We start from the raw sequence: 16,959 nt of genomic DNA on the forward strand, positions 1-16,959 counted from the left end.
GATCTTACATCCAATATGGCCACCACTACTGCCATGTAAAACATCTTGATGTCACTTAAGAATATTAGATATGGCTTTGGCACTTTGCAGTTATAAAGAAAAAAATAGTGGAAATTCATTTCAGTTGGTAGGTTATAGGTTTTTTTAATGTATTCTTTTTTTAACAAGATACGCTGTATGTATGACTTCAACAAGAGCAAGCTATGGTCTACACATCAAGCCTGTCCAAAGGCTTTTGGTAAATTGGTGTTTTACACATCGAATTGGATCAACATGTTAAGTAGTATTACTTTATAATAACTGTGTTGAACTTCTGATAAGGCAGGCTCAACAAAATAGTTAATGGTCCAGAACTGGTAATCTAGGTTTCATAAAATGAACTAGTTTTAAAACTGAGAGTTAATGTCTATGATTGGTTGGATCGTTTGTCACCTTTTGTATCAACCAACCTGGCAACCCATATTGTTTTTTTATTAAAATCTTTTGTAAAAGCTTGTGGGTTATATTGTTAATGATGTGTTGGAAATTTCGTGTTCTGAACCCATGATGCTTTCAAAAATAGGGAAAAAAAGATGCTTATTGATTCATTTTTAAAATGAATCAGATAATTTTGCTTCTCAAGTCTGGTTGTACAACTCTAGTGCAGATTCCAATGTACAGTTACGAATCATTTTTTTTTATTATTGTCAACATAGATAACAGACATAGGAGAAGAGAATGGTTGGAAGTAAAATTGTTTGAAGTTGTCTTTTTTCGGCTTCAAAAGAGGGCTTGCCATTTAATTCTAGATCAAAGTATAGACAATTTTCAGGATGCAATGAATAATATAAAGGCTTTAACAATACATGAAAGAATATTTCTTAGAAAGGCCAAATTGATGTATAAAGTATCCAGAAAAGACATTCCTGTGTATCTAAGCAATATCTATCACCAAAAAGAAGCTGGTGGCATTCCAAATTTAAGGTCCATAAGAAGAAAAAATTACATTATACTGTACCAAGGCCAAAGAAGGAATTGTTTGATAAAAGTTTCAATATACTGGTCCACTGGTATGGAACAACATTTCCAGTGATATAAGGCAGGCTCCTAGCATTTCATCTTTTCATAATCAATGTCTTAAATGGATGAAATCTTTAGAAAATTGAACAGTTCTAGTACAAAATATACTGCCTGCTTTTCTGTAATTTTGCATCATTTTCATAGCTGAATTTTTCAATGCAGGATGATATTTTATGTTTTATATACGTTTATGTTTTCACTGATGCCTATGCATGTGTTCCAGACTTATACTTTGAATTTTAAAATTACTTAATTATTTAGTGTCAAGCCAGACTCTTCATATCATGTTGTATATTACTGTATATATTGTACATAACATATAGAAGGCCTCAAGGTAGATTAGTTCTGTAACTAACTGAGTTACCTTCTCTACATAAAGTCTTCATTATTATTATTATTATTATTATTATTATTATTATTCATTGATAATCTAAATACTTGATTTAAGAAAATTATGTTTGAAACATCCAGCAACTAAAACTGCAGGTGTAAATGTATGTCATAAATGATCTGCATTTGGCCAGTATTTCTACAGTGAGAATACTTGGAAACACTGATCTATGTTGGATCTTTGAGTCTTTAGAATTGTAGAATTTGTTAACACATTAAATCCTGGAGGTTTTGTCGTTTTCGTCTGAAATTCGAGTAGGAAACACATTTTGAAAGTTATTTCTGAGATAATCCTAAGAAAACAACTTCCAGATGATTTTCCAATAACATAATGCCTAGTTGTGTTAGAAACATCATTTTTCATTGGCTATTTAGCTCGTGCATGAGCATAAGGATAAAAGCTGGAGGGTTTTGGGGTTTTTTTTGCTTAACGGACCCATTATTTTCGTATTGAGACCACTCTTTATTCCAAATATCCATCTTATCCTTCTTTTTGCAAAGGTTCATCTGTCTGTTTGCAGTTCATACCAGTCTGCTTTAGATTTGAGACCAAAAGTCTAAAATCCAGACACAAAATCAGAATCCGACCACGGGCGATTTTTGGTGGAAAAAAATTGGATCCAAAAAATGAGGTTTTTCCCTCTTTCTTTTGTAGTGCAGCTAGAACTTCCAGATTCTTTTTGTATCATTGTAGAGCTACATCTGTCTACCACCCTCTTTACTGTATCATACATGACCTTGACACTACAGAGCTTGGCAGTAGGCTACTACCTCCTGCCACATAAACTTGTCACCAGGGGTTAATGTGTTAAAAAGAGTTAACTTAGACAAAGCATTGGAAAGGATTGTCAAATACAAATGTTTCTAAAACTCAGCTTAGTTTATTAGGTTTGAAGGACAATTAGGTCACTGTGATTTAAAGAAGAAAAATGGTTTCCACACAATAACTAGAGTTCTCCACCATACACAATTAACAGACTTTGTGGATGGCTTACACTTGGGTTAAAGATGAATCCTATAGATTTGAGGTCAGTGGTCACTGTGACTGAAAGTAGAGAAAAAAACAGTTTCTGAGCAACAATTTCAGTTATCTGCATAAAGAACTATTAAGGAGGGTCATGGTACTCTTGTTAGATGAAATTCAGGATTGATTACCACTTGATGAGAATTGGCAAAGAAATAATTTCATATTATGTTGGATTATAGCGAAATATGTTCATAAATGATGCTTAAGGTAAAAGAAACTTGTACTTTGTGAACAGGTGTACTTTGTGAACAGGTGTACTTTGTGAACAGGAATACTTTGTGAACAGGTGTTCATTATGTATATGTTAAATAATAAATGAAATTCAGGAAATGTTTCTTAAAATCTGCATCTATCCTAAAATGAAAATGTTATGGAAAATTTAACCTTTGATTTGATATATAGGGCTGAAACGTCTATATATAGGAAAGATTTTTTATTGTAATTAACGCAGTGGAGCTTCCAAAAATAATGTTTGATTTTTGTGTATGTTGTTAGTTTTTTGGTATGGTAATGTAGAAATTATTTCTTATGATGTTTTTAGAAATTATTGCCTTCCCTAGAATATACCCTGCTAAATATTGCCTTTTATGGGCAGATGCTCTTTATGTGGAGGTTCCTACTAAGGCATAATTACATAGTTATATGAAATTAATTTGGGTTTGTAATGTTTGTGCCTGGTGCCCAGGGTTGGAATTGGCTTTAAAAAACTTGTCACCCCAAAAATCGCCAACCTCAATATTTTGTCACCAATTTTCAAAAACTGTCACCTTTTTCTTTATACGGTACTATCCGTTTATCTCAACACCATAGGGACCAAGGTAATGTTGACATAAGCGGATGTTTAGGTAAGGAGAGGAGGGGATGAAATAATTGAAATTTTGCATGCAAGTGAAATTTTTAAGGTGACCTGTTGTCAGTGACTTGGATTTACACAAAGAGAAAAAAAATGGAAATTTTGATTAAATGAAGACAACTAGTCTGAAATACACTTGTGTATTGACAACTTACATTCGTGTTGTACACTCCACAATGTTTTAAATAATGTACATGTATATGAAAAATCTATGAATTAGAGTATTTGATCATATGTTAGAAAATTCATTTATTAGTCAAATCCCATTTGAAAATACAACTAACACATATGTATAAAAAAATGGTAGTCCTAGTTTGATCTATATCCCATTGTCAACAAACACGTTTCATGAAAAAGTTCACTCTGATATTCATTATCCTAGTAGTAAGTGGCTATATAGTTGTTTATATGCCACATGTACTTGTAATTAAATTGGCCTCAACTTTGGTTAGCCAGAGACAACTACAGTACCATGATGATAAAGTTTAACACATTAACCCCTGGAGCTTTTTGTCATTTTTGCCTGAAAATCGAGTAGAAAACACATTTTGAAAGCTATTTCTGAATAGACTCGAAAACACCAAATCCCCAGTCATCTTTCAATAACATACTGCCTAGTTGTGTTAGAAACATCATTTCTTGTTGGCTATTTGACTCGCGCATGAGCAGAAGGGTAAAAGTTGGACTTCTTTTTTATTTTTTTATTATTTTTTTTTGCTAAACGGAGCCATTATTTTAGCATGGAGACCACTCTTTATTCCAAATGCCCATCTTATCCTACTTTTTGCAAAGGTTTATCTGTCTGTTTGCAGTTCATACCGGTTTGCCTTAGATGTGAGACCAAAAAGTCTAAAATCCGGACACAAAATCGGATTCCGACCACGGGCGAATTTTGGTTTAAAAAAAGTTGGGTCCAAAAAATGAGGTTTTTCTATCTGTATTTTGTAGTGCAACTAGATATTCCAGATTATTTGGTATCATTGTAGAGCTACATCTGTCTACCTTTCTATAATACCACCCACTTTAGCGTATCATGCATGACCATGACGCTACAGAGCTCGGCAGTAGGTTGCTACCTCCTGCCCCGTAAAGTCGTCGCATGGGGTTAATGTGTTAACAAACATTCTTGTGAGATGTCCCTCCCTCATTTGACAGCCAGATATCTACTGTTTCAAAATATTGGAACTTTAATTTGGGTTTTACACCTCAATTGGTAGCGATCATAAGCATGAACGTTTTTTGTTTCAGATAGGAAATTTTCATGACACAATAAATACGTTCTAATCACTATGAAAAATGAAACAGTGCTTTTATTTAAGTTTGTTGCTGACTTCCATTGATCAAAGGTTTTCAGCTTGCTTTGATGAAGGTACATTTGTTATTGAAGGCTCCACCAAAGGCCCTCTTTGAAGGACCAAACAATTACCTATTTGTTATTGCTGCGGCAACATCAAATAATTGTAGAATATTGACTGAGACAGAAATTTTTTTCCATTTGCTTAGCATACATACAGGGCGATTGATGCTTCAGAGGTAATCAGTTTTCTTTGAAGTTTCAATAAAACTATTTTTTTCTGGTTCATTTTTTAAAAAGAAAAAATATTGCCATCAAATGGTTGATTGTAGCTAGTCAGGTAGTACAAATATTTTGGTTATATTACAGCGTACAGTACTATGGCCAGACATCAGCATATGCAGAATATGATATAACAAGGCCATGTTAGGGTGGTTTGTCAATATGAACAATGGATTTGTTTTTGTAACAAGAGACAGTGCAATTTTATATCCAAGTTTGCGGCTTCCTGTCATGGTGCCTTTAAATTTTTCCACTCCAAACCCAAGACTGTATATACAGATTTTAACAGCCAGAAATGTTGTCGCCCATAGAATTGCCAGATTGCATATTTTGGAGCCAATAAGGGAGAAAAAAATCACACTTTCTGACATTGGCAAAGCCCAGTGCGACCCCTGGGTGCCTGGTACCTGTCTGTATTTAAAATTATCTGTTTATTATGATTTTTATGATGTCTGTTCATGGAACATAGATATGTGTGAAGAATTTTGAAGATACATTCTTTTGTTTGTGTTTTGTTAAATTGTCATTTTATTCACTGTTTCAGAGTTAAATCAGTGTTTCCCTTTACCCTCATTTGTGCTTCAGAGACCCCCAGATTTTTAAATTGACCCCCAGTTTTGATACCAAAGTTTGGTTTTTACTCAGTCGGACCCCAAGTTTTTACACCAAGGAGATTTTTGACTCTCACTCTTGCACACTGAGTTAAATAAATGACACAAATTGACGACAAGATTATCTTCATAAATACTGTTTAATATTTGGAGCTGCTGCGGGTTAGCATGTGAAATTCACGATCAGAAGGGGCAGATAGCCCAAGCTGGCTGCTTTGATATTTCCCTGGGCAAGGCACTTGACTGCAATTGCTTTTGGCACAATATAACCCTCTTGTGTTGCTTTGCCATAAATCACCAAACCAGACATTTGTAACCTGATACTTTCCTACCATATTTTAGGTCTACATATATAGTGGACAGCTCCATATCATCCCAGTCCCTCAGTCCCCTGCGGAAATCACAACCTTTCCAGCCAATGTTACCAGTGTAGGAGATGGTGTCAAGTTCATCAGAAAGAATGAATCTGCCACCACAGCCTCATCAAAAATACAAAAAGTCATCAAGGACAGGATCAAAGAGTAAGTATTCTAAAATTGTTTCCCTCTCTCTCTCTCTCTCTCTCTCTCTCTCTCTCTCTCTCTCTCTCTCTCTTTGTTTTTGTGTGTGTCTTATTTGTGAAAAATAATGCTATACCTCACAATATCATTGAGAGCCCCAGGTGGTCAAGTCAAAGCCCTCACCTTTACCAGTAATAATAGAGAGATATTCATGACAGTTGGTGAGGGAATGTATCTTGATGAGTACTTCACCTCTTTGCAAAATGTTGGTCATTGTGATCTATATTTCATGCTACACAGACTTTGGTTTAATTTATATTCTAAGGCAGGGGTTCACAACCCCTGGCTTGTGGGCCAGATATGGCCCACGAACATGTTCTGTCCAGCCCTCAGGGCAAATTAAAACAATACTGAAATCAGGCCCATGAACAGTAATTATATTAAAGAAATTAGTGTGTGGCCCTCGAACTCTGTTCATGCTAGAATCATCAAATTAGATGACTATATGGATCTAAATTAATGCCTTACCACAACAGAATATCAGTGTGTGACCTGTGTTTCACATTTTACTGGCTTAGGTAAAGTTCTGCAATTAGGATGTTTCGGCCCCATAGTCATTATACTGGAATATTCCACTCTTCTGAGGAAATCTACCCTCGTTATACTGCCCCAGCATCAAATTGCATCACAAATTATGATGCAATCTCTCCACTACGCTACCACTACACAGCAAAATCAATTATGGGTGTACTGCAATTCCAAATTAAAACATCACCAATCTCTAGCATGACATGTCAAGATCACACATGTTGGCATCAAAGCAAATTGCATTAACTGCAGAAAGATCTTTAAAATAAAAGAAGATCAATCTCATCATATACCTAAATGCTCTTGGTCTGACTCCACAAGAAAGGTAACATACGAAAACAGTCAGATTAGTTAATGAACATGGCCTGTCGATACTGACAAATGTAAATACCCCAGGCCTGAATTTTTTTTGTGCATGAACAATATGTTATTGAGGACCCCTTAGATTGGACATTACTGACAAATGAACAAACCTATTTATTGAATACAGGATCAACAAGTCAAATGGAGCTTGAAAATAATTCTTCAATCTGGGTGGTAGCCGAAGACATCTTTACTCCAATAATCGTCTGGAACACACATCAGTATACAGAACAAGAAAATAAACCTTGTGAAACTATGTTAGAAGTGGAAGAAATCATACACCAACCTTATGTAAACCCCACTGATAACTTCAAGATTCCGCGAGAACTGTTTATCAATAATCAATTCAGTACTCCTGTGGACTTCACTTCAACAGATGAGATTTATAATAGCATGGCAGTTCTATGTTTTGCTTTACAGAAATTAACTTTGTGCATTTGTAAAGAGAACAAAGTTTTTGTAGACCAAAGTAAATGTTTTTTGAGTTTGCTAGTCATTTCTTCTCTTTTATACCCCTCTTTAGATCAAAATTTTAATGTATCCAAAAATAAGCTACAAGACAATGGTTTATTTCAGAACAATACAAGTCACATGACCTTAAAGCAGCTACAATGGCTGCAGTGGTGTCACCGGCGACAAAGGGGTGTATAAACAACATCTTGATACAATACAGTGAACAGCTGAACATACAAATCAACCCATATTATTCCCTCTGATGAGTTACAGTAACAAAACTAGTCAGGAACAGGGGGAGACTAGGAAACCCCAGCAGATGGGAGGGTTCACCTCCACATCCAAAAAGTCATTATTTTCCCAAAGTTCTGCAGTTAGCTCATGGTCTGATAGGGCTTAGCACCCAGCTTATATATTGTGATACCTAGATTCATGAAAGCAGTTGATGGTATACATCTTTCTGAGTACCACACCCTCATCATAGAAGTAGGTCTCTTTGACCTCTATTTCACTCTTCACTTCAGTACAATTGTGTTTTAAGTTTTTTTCTCTAGCTCTGTTTATCCTTTAGTCATCAGATAATAATTGCATGCATCTCTGTTCGTACCACACCCGTACCACAAAAGATCATTACTATTACCAATATTTCACATTTAGCTGGATTTTGGTGTGTGTGCACACCTAGATTCATGAAAGTTGGTGAGGAGATGGAGTGTGATGAATATCATCATGGAAATGTGTCATTGTAACCTATATTTGATGCTTCACTGACTTTGGTGAAATTTGATTTTAATTTAATTTCTCAAGCTTTGTTTATGCTACAGCGATCAAACTAGGGGATTGTATGCATCCCTATTACAGTAGTAGCACACTGTTACTAAAAAGATGGTCATTGTGACATACATTTAACATTTACTGGCTTATGATTTTGAATTTAGCACATGGTCACATTGGTGTTTTATCTACTGCAGCATTCAGCTATACCTTGAGTCATGAAATATGGCAGCAGGATGCTTTTTTTATAAGTACTATACCGTCATCTTAAAAGTAGGTTACTGTGAACAATATTCTGCATTTCACTGACTTTGGTTCAGTTTCACATTTTCTACTGTTCATGCTGCACTCCTTGAATTTGGTGATTTTGTGCATCTCTCCTAGTACAACATCTATACCAGAAAAGGTCACTATGACCTATATTTCATATTTATAGGCTTAGGTTATGTTGTTGCATTTATCTCATCACCATTCTTGGCATGCTTTTTGCCTAGTATTCCATATAAAATCTTGAAACTTAATGAGCACTTCTTTCTCATTTCATTAGTAGGTCAATATCAGATATATATTAAGTTTACTGTTTTATCTCATGACCATTCTTGGCATGCTTTTTGCCTAGTATTCCATATAAAATCTTGAAACTTAATGAGCACTTCTTTCTCATTTCATTAGTAGGTCAATATCAGATATATATTAAGTTTACTGTTTTAGGCTTAATTCTGTGTTTCCTGTGCATTTCTTGGGATTACTCATGCTGTAATCATGACATTGATAATGATCTGCATCTCTTTTGCTATCATACTCATATAACAAAAGAGGCCATCATGACCTGTATTTCATCCTTTGCTGACCTGGGTTTAGTTTGTACTAGGATGAGTTTTTGGAGTTAGCTCATGATGACATGAGTTTTTGCATACTATCCTGCCAAGAATGATGAAACTTCATCCTGACAAGTTTTACATATACCTTGCCCAACAAATCTTTGTGACCATATTTCATCCCCAGTGACTTCATTCAAATTTTGTATGACAGGTTCATTTCTTGGCTACTGTTTAGGTTCCATTCATGAAACTTGATACATGTAATTGGATGTATCTCAGCTACTTCAGTGCCCCAAAGACCACAGAAGGTCATGTGACCTACATTTTATGTGTTACTAAGAGTTAAGTATTTGTGTTTATTAACACAATAAATCATCCATGCTTGACCTATATGCATCCTAGCCTACCCAGGGCTCTTTCTGAAGTAGGAATAAATGTGTTTATTCAATGGTAAACTTTCCATATTAATGATTGGCTTGTATTACTTAGCAGGTTATCTATGTATTGTACATGGGAATGAGTATATATAGGAATTAGTGAATGAACTGCAGGCTGCATGCTTTTCATGTGAGGCCTCACCAGTAGGGTTAATCTTTGGTGCATAAACAGTACACTGACGGCTGTCACTCCATGGCTACTAAATCACCCAGTAATATCTGGCTTTTGGGATGGGCAGATGTAGTAGCTTTTCAAGCAGATTTTAATAACAACGATTTTAAAAACTTAATACAAAGATAACATTGCTATATTTCTTATCAGCATGTAACTTCTACTTTAATGTGATAGAAAAAATGTTCTGGTTTTTTGTCATTTATGTCTAGTTGCAATAGTGTTGATCAGTATTTAGGTAGGTAGGTTTTTTTTGGGGTTTAACACCATTTTTTTTCAGAGCATGGCAGGCTATACATGGTAGTCAGTATATTTGGTTGAGAAAGACCCTGGGGAGATCCACAACCCATGGGAAGCAACAAGCATGCATTCTAATTTACCAACATTGGTCATGCAAAGACTCGAATCTATGTGGACAGAGGTTAAATGTGAGTGATCTGTGAAAGGCCATCACCTTAGATTACTCATGAGTGATCTGTGAAAGGCCATCACCTTAGACTACACGTGAATGATCTGTGAAAGGCCATCACCTTAGACTACTCGTGAGTGATCTGTGAAAGGCCATCACCTTAGACTACTCATGAGTGATCTGTGAAAGGCCATCACCTTAGACTACACGTGAATGATCTGTGAAAGGCCATCACCATAGACTACTCGTGAGTGATCTGTGAAAGGCCATCACCTTAGACTACACGTGAATGATCTGTGAAAGGCCATCACCTTAGACTACACGTGAATGATCTGTGAAAGGCCATCACCTTAGACTACACGTGAATGATCTGTGAAAGGCCATCACCTTAGACTACACGTGAATGATCTGTAAAAGGCCATCACCTTAGACTACTCATGAGTGATCTGTGAAAGGCCATCACCTTAGACTACACGTGAATGATCTGTGAAAGGCCATCACCTTAGACTACACGTGAATGATCTGTGAAAGGCCATCACCTTAGACTACACGTGAATGATCTGTGAAAGGCCATCACCTTAGACTACACATGAATGATCTGTAAAAGGCCATCACCTTAGACTACACGTGAATGATCTGTGAAAGGCCATCACCTTAGACTACACGTGAACGATCTGTAAAAGGCCATCACCTTAGACTACACATGAATGATCTGTGAAAGGCCATCACCTTAGACTACACGTGAATGATCTGTGAAAGGCCATCACCTTAGACTACACGTGAATGATCTGTAAAAGGCCATCACCTTAGACTACACGTGAATGATCTGTGAAAGGCCATCACCTTAGACTACACGTGAATGATCTGTAAAAGGCCATCACCTTAGACTACTCATGAGTGATCTGTGAAAGGCCATCACCTTAGAATACTCGGATTAGTAGGCAGGTCGTTTCACAATCTCAGCACAATACTAGCCATATAGTGCCAATTTAAAGTTAAAATTTCTAATTTTAAATGAATAAAAAGTTCAAATGTAAAAGTAAAGATTTCTAACAATATCTTTCGTAGAAAAATGGCCAATATCATTTAAAGCTGATTTATTTTCTGCATGACAGAGTTTACAACACAGGGCTTTAAAAGTAAAATGGTTAAAAATCTTGATCTTAATACCACATGGCCTATCCACCTCATCCAGCTACATTTTTGTCAGTATGTGTTATGCATGAGTTTAACTTGGACTAGTGAACAATGCTAGTAACTGTTAGTGTGTTTACAACTTACATGTATAGTTAACTACAGTAGTCTGTCTGTAATTTCTATGTGCAGGTCTAATGAAGGTGAATGTGTTTGTGTGAGATGGATAGTGATTGATTGCACTCTATACGTATCTGCATGTCTGAGGGCCACAAGTTAGATTAGTGCTATTTTGTAACTAAATGAGTTACCCTCATTAAATAACGTCTTTATTATTATTATTATTATTATTATTATTATTATTATTATTATTATTGTTATTATTATTATTATTATTATTATTATTATTATTATTATTATTATCATTATTATTGGGTTTTCATAAGAAGACTAATTATAAGAACCAGTTAGTCCTTGCAAATCTTGTCATTAATTCTCCTCTGTATATCAACATGGGGTTTTCACCAAAAGTCTTCAAATCAGATTTTGTCCATTTTATCCCAGATGAAGGTCATGCTGGTTTAATATCCAATATGGCTGCACAGTGGTTAATTTGAACAAGAATATCAATGATGGTTTCAATACTAAGAAGTTATAAAGAAAAATATTGTCTTGAATTTTTAGTAGTACTTCTCAGGCACTTGAGTTTCGGTCTCATCGGGGACTCTTGTTTATAATTTTAGCTTTTAATTAAAAACTGCCTCATTATGCTTTTTTCCTGAAACACTTCGAGATTTAGTTACTATGAGTTAAGAAACCCATGGCTTTAAAAAAAATTGCATAAACCACCTGTGAATTAGAATTCCAATTCGAGTGAAAGCCATTTGAATATATAGATGACATATCAAAGTTTCATCTGTAAATTTAACTTTTAAAGATCTTGGATAATTGTATAGGAGCTTGGATAATTGTATAGGAGCTTGGATAATTGTATAGTAGCAAGAGGCTTTGAATATTAATTAGGCCTTTATCTTTAACAATAATTTTTTTCAGACTAATAGTAAAATCAAGAGGATACGACGTTTGGTAGATAATTTACTGCGTTCTTACAATACTACATAAACCAGCTAGTGAAATGATCAGCTGATATACAAGTCAGTGGTCAGTTTTTCAAGTGTCATTCCCAGCATAGTGGCCCAAGTTTTGTATAGTTGACTTCTCTAGTCTTTAATGTTCTAAGTTGTTTCATTTATCTGAAATATGCGTGATACATGATGACTGTGGTATATGATGTTTCTAGAAAATGTTCATATATTTCATATCGCTTTGCACCTTTGAGCTTAAAATTCCATTGCAGAATCCCTCTGCATCTGTCTCTTACACAGAGATCTTCACCATGTAACTGGTAAATTTATGTTAAGCATTCTTTAATGTAACAAAATTGTATCCTCTTCCAGTTTATGTCCTTGCATGTAGACATATCTGTAGAGACAATATGTCTCGGGTATGGATATTTATATCCTTTAGAAATTTGTTTTAATTGACTCAGAATATTCATATATATGTCTATACAAGGATGAATATGGCTTTAAAACATTTTGCCATTTTTTCCTCTGTTGTAACACTACATATTAAAGTATTATGTGGACACATTTCTTGTTCATATCTGCTGTGTTATGTGGACACATTTCTAGTTTGCATCTGCAGTGTTACGTGGACTTGTTTCTAGTTGGTATCTGTCATGTTATATGGACATATTTCCAGTTTGAAACAGCTATATTATGTGAATATATTTCTTGTTCGATACTGCTGTTATGTGGACACATTTCTTGTTTGAAACAGCTGTGTTCCTTTTTTAATACATTTGGAATAAATTCACTACCTTGCAAATCCAGCCCTCCTAAGTTAACACATTAATCCCTGGAAGTTTTTGTCCTTTTTGTCTGAAATTTGAGTAGGAAACACATTTTGAAAGCTATTTCATAATAAATCCTAAAACACCAATTTCCAGGTGATCTTCCAATAACATACTGCTTAGTTGTGTTAGAAACATTGTTTTTCATTGGCTATTTGGCTCGCGCATGAGCATTAGGGTAAAAATTGGACATTTATTATTATTGTTTTTGCTTAACGGACCCATTATTTTCATATCGAGACCACTCTTTATTCCAAATGCCCATCTTATCCTACTTTTTGCAGAGGTTCATCTGTCTGTTTGCAGTTCATACTGGTCTGCCTTAGATCTGAGACCAAAAAGTCTAAAATCCCGAAAAAAATCATATTCCGACCACGAGCAAAATTTGGGTAGAAAAATTCAGGTCCAAAAAAGAGGTTTTTCCCTCTGTGTTTTGTAGTGCAACTAGAAATTCCAGATTTTTGGGTATCATTAAAGAGCTACATCTGTCTATCTTTCTATAATACCACCCACTTTACTGTATCATACATGACCTTGACACTACAGAGCTCGGCAGTAGGCTACTACATCCTGCCACTTAAACTCATCACCAGGGTTAATGTGTTAAGAGAGATATTGACCATGTCTTTTGGCTTGTTTTAACAAAAGTCTTGAAAGGTTGTTGACGTGCAGAAATAGAAATCAGACAAAAATGGTCTCCCCTTGGATAGAGATCTTGTTCCAGATCCCATAAATCGTGTCAGCTGCAAATTTGAATCTTGCCAGGTCAGCACACTCTTATAAGAGGCCTCACAAATACCATCTAGTCTGTACTTTTTCATCATTTTGAGTGATATTTCAGAGTTTTCTCACCTCAGGGATGAATACTCAGTTTTCTTGCCATATCACTTCTTTTATTATCATAGATGAATATTTCACACTTCATTTGCCTAACTTGGTCATGTGCTAAGCTAATCAGTGCCATTTTAACTGACTGACCTGTGGTCAGTTATTCTTTGCAAACCATCTGTCATTTATTGGTCGTTTTTACTGTATAAATGCAATGGCACGTGTAACTGCATGCTAACATGATCAGTGGCCATGATTTTTTAAAAAGTTGTTTGTCCAAGACAATAAACCAGACTTTGTGTCATTGTAGTGACCCATTCATTAAAGTCCTGATTATGATCTTTAAAGGATTAGCACCGTAGTCATGGACGTACATAGTCAGTTCATTTTGTTTATCTGTTACGAAAATCCATACAATGGTGATAATGTAATAATGACAGATCTTTTCGTCCCACTTTCATGACAGGCAGTGCCTTAAATTGTTTGTGGAGTTGTAATATGTGATAACTGGCGAATGAGAGCTCTTCTTTTTAGTTGATTCTGTTGTTATTGTAAAGGCATGCATTTGATTTAATTTATTGATATTATTATTAGTAGTAGTATTAGTATTTGTATTATTATTATTATTATTATTATTATTAAAATCTGCCAACATGGCCAAACAAGCCAGGGTCAGAGATCTTGTCATTTGTACTCCTTAGTGCATATGTGAAATCTTTTTTTATCACGGTCGGTACAATTTGCCTATAATAGTGTGTGCAGTTTAATATTTCTTTTATTATAACATGTGAACATATCACTTTATGTGTTTCTGAATTGTCCAAATAAGCCCATGAAATTATTGTGCAGTATTCTCTTTACTGATTGGCTGTGATCATGGGAAAACTTTTTATCCCTGCCTTCTGGAATGTTTTGTTTTCAATGAACATTTTGGCAGTCATTTTTCAACTTGACTCATGAAAGAAAATTGAGGAAAAATTATCTCTGCTGTCTGAATATGGACAATTTACCCACAGAGGGGTATAACAATATCATCATAAGAAAAATGGTGTAAAACTCCAAGACAAGAACAAGAAGAAGTAAAACTAATGGTATTGCTCGTTTGCTTGCAGGTGTGTGGGGTGGGGGTGGAAGGGGGCAGTTTATCTGTAACATAGAATCCACCCTATATACAAGTGTGGTTTAAATGTTAACTTACAGAAGTAAATAAGCTCAGTTCTGTTTGCAGAATAATATGGACATAAACCAGTCTCCCAACTGACAGAACTTTATCCAACCACAGCATATTTACGCAGTAAATATGTGATGCCTATCCAACTCCAAAAGAAATTTATGTCTTCTGTACAGTCTAATGTTCCAAATCAAATACTGCAAATATCTGATCTCAAATTTATTACAGTCAATATGACAAGTTCTGAATCCAGTAATCCTATTTCACATGAAAATCTCAACAATGTAATGTTTAGTTCTGAAAGTGACATGTTAGGGTACTGTGTGCCATATCAAACAATGTGACATCACACGCATTGGTCATTCTGTTTTGAAAAATGACTTTGTCATTATAAAATGTTCTGTTTATTTGGATGGATGTTTGTTCTCTGATTTAAAGTTTGTACAAAATTACAATCTGCTTTTACTAGTTCAACTTTGGTTCAACTTTGTTTGGGACTATTTTATGCCCAACAAACAAAAGGTGCACCATCTGTCAGAATGAACAAAATTATTCATTCTTCTTTCTATCTAAATAATTTCCACAGAAATAAAACTATCTGATAAAAAGAATCTCAGATGGGAAATGATTTAATATTAAATTTATGAAACTCATTGAATAATGTCCAGCTTTTGCTCACAAAGGCTCACAAAAGTTGGACAAATTTTAGCTAATTTCATAAATTCAATATTAAATCATTACTCATTTGAGATCCTCTATTTACATTGGGTTGGTCCATTTATTATTTATGTCATGGGTTACTTGGGGTATGTTATGAATGCTGACATTACAGTTTATGGACAGGATAAAGTAAGTGTTACCTTATAGTTAACTTTACAATTTATGGACAGGATAACATAAGGGCTACCTTGTAGTTAACTTGACAATTTATGGACAGGATAACATGAGGGCTACCTTACTCAAGAGAACATTTTTGTTGGTAAACCACCTTAATCAAAAGAACATTTTTTGTTGGTAAACCACCTTACTCAAAAGAACATTTTTTGCTGGTACGCCACCTTACTTAAAAGAACATGTTTTATTGATAAACCACCTTACTCAAGAGAACATTTTTGTTGGTAAACCAACTTACTCAAGAGAACATTTTTGGCTGATAAACCACCTTACTCAAAAGAACATGTTTTATTGGTAAACCACCTTACTCAAAAGAACATTTTTGTTGGTAAACCACTTTACTCAAGGGAACATTTTTTGTTGGTAAACCACCTTACTCAAGAGAACATTTTTTGTTGGTAACCACTTACTCAAAAGAACATTTTTTGCTGGTATGCCACCTTACTTAAAAGAACATGGTTTATTGATAAACCACCTTACTCAAGAGAACATTTTTGTTGGTAAACCACCTTACTCAAGAGAACATTTTTGGCTGGTAAACCACCTTACTCAAAAGAACATTTTTTTTTGGTAAACCACTTTACTCAAGAGAACATTTTTTGTTGGTAAACCACCTTACTCAAGAGAACATTTTTTGCTGGTAAACCACCTTACTCAAGAGAACATTGTTTGCTGGTAAACCACCTTAGTCAAAAGATCATTTTTTGTTGGTAACCACTTTACTCAAAAGAACATTTTTTGCTGGTAAACCACCTTACTCAAGAGAACATTTTTTGCTGGTAAACCACCTTAGTCAAAAGATCATTTTTTGTTGGTAACCACTTTACTCAAAAGAACATTTTTTGCTGGTATGCCACCTTACTTAAAAGAACATGTTTTATTGATAAACCACCTTACTCAAGAGAACATTTTTTGTTGGTAAACCACTTTACTCAAAAGAACATTTTTTGTTGGTAAACCACCTTACTCAAGAGAACATTTTTT

General features: G+C 34.9%; 1 protein-coding gene across 1 annotated transcript in view; it reads left to right on the plus strand.

Annotated features, from left to right (window-relative positions):
• The window catches only part of LOC149802942 (protein ecdysoneless homolog), a 105,843-nt gene that overhangs the window by 36,420 nt on the left and 52,464 nt on the right, over positions 1-16,959 (plus strand). The window contains exon 4 of the mRNA XM_089952456.1: positions 5,859-6,037. Coding sequence (XP_089808582.1) covers positions 5,859-6,037 — 179 coding nt within the window. The remainder of the gene's footprint in view (positions 1-5,858; positions 6,038-16,959) is intronic.

The sequence above is a fragment of the Sinohyriopsis cumingii genome, chromosome 3 (assembly GCF_028554795.1).
Source record: "Sinohyriopsis cumingii isolate HCF-2022 chromosome 3, ASM2855479v2, whole genome shotgun sequence".
Classification (NCBI taxonomy): Eukaryota; Metazoa; Mollusca; class Bivalvia; order Unionida; family Unionidae; genus Sinohyriopsis; species Sinohyriopsis cumingii.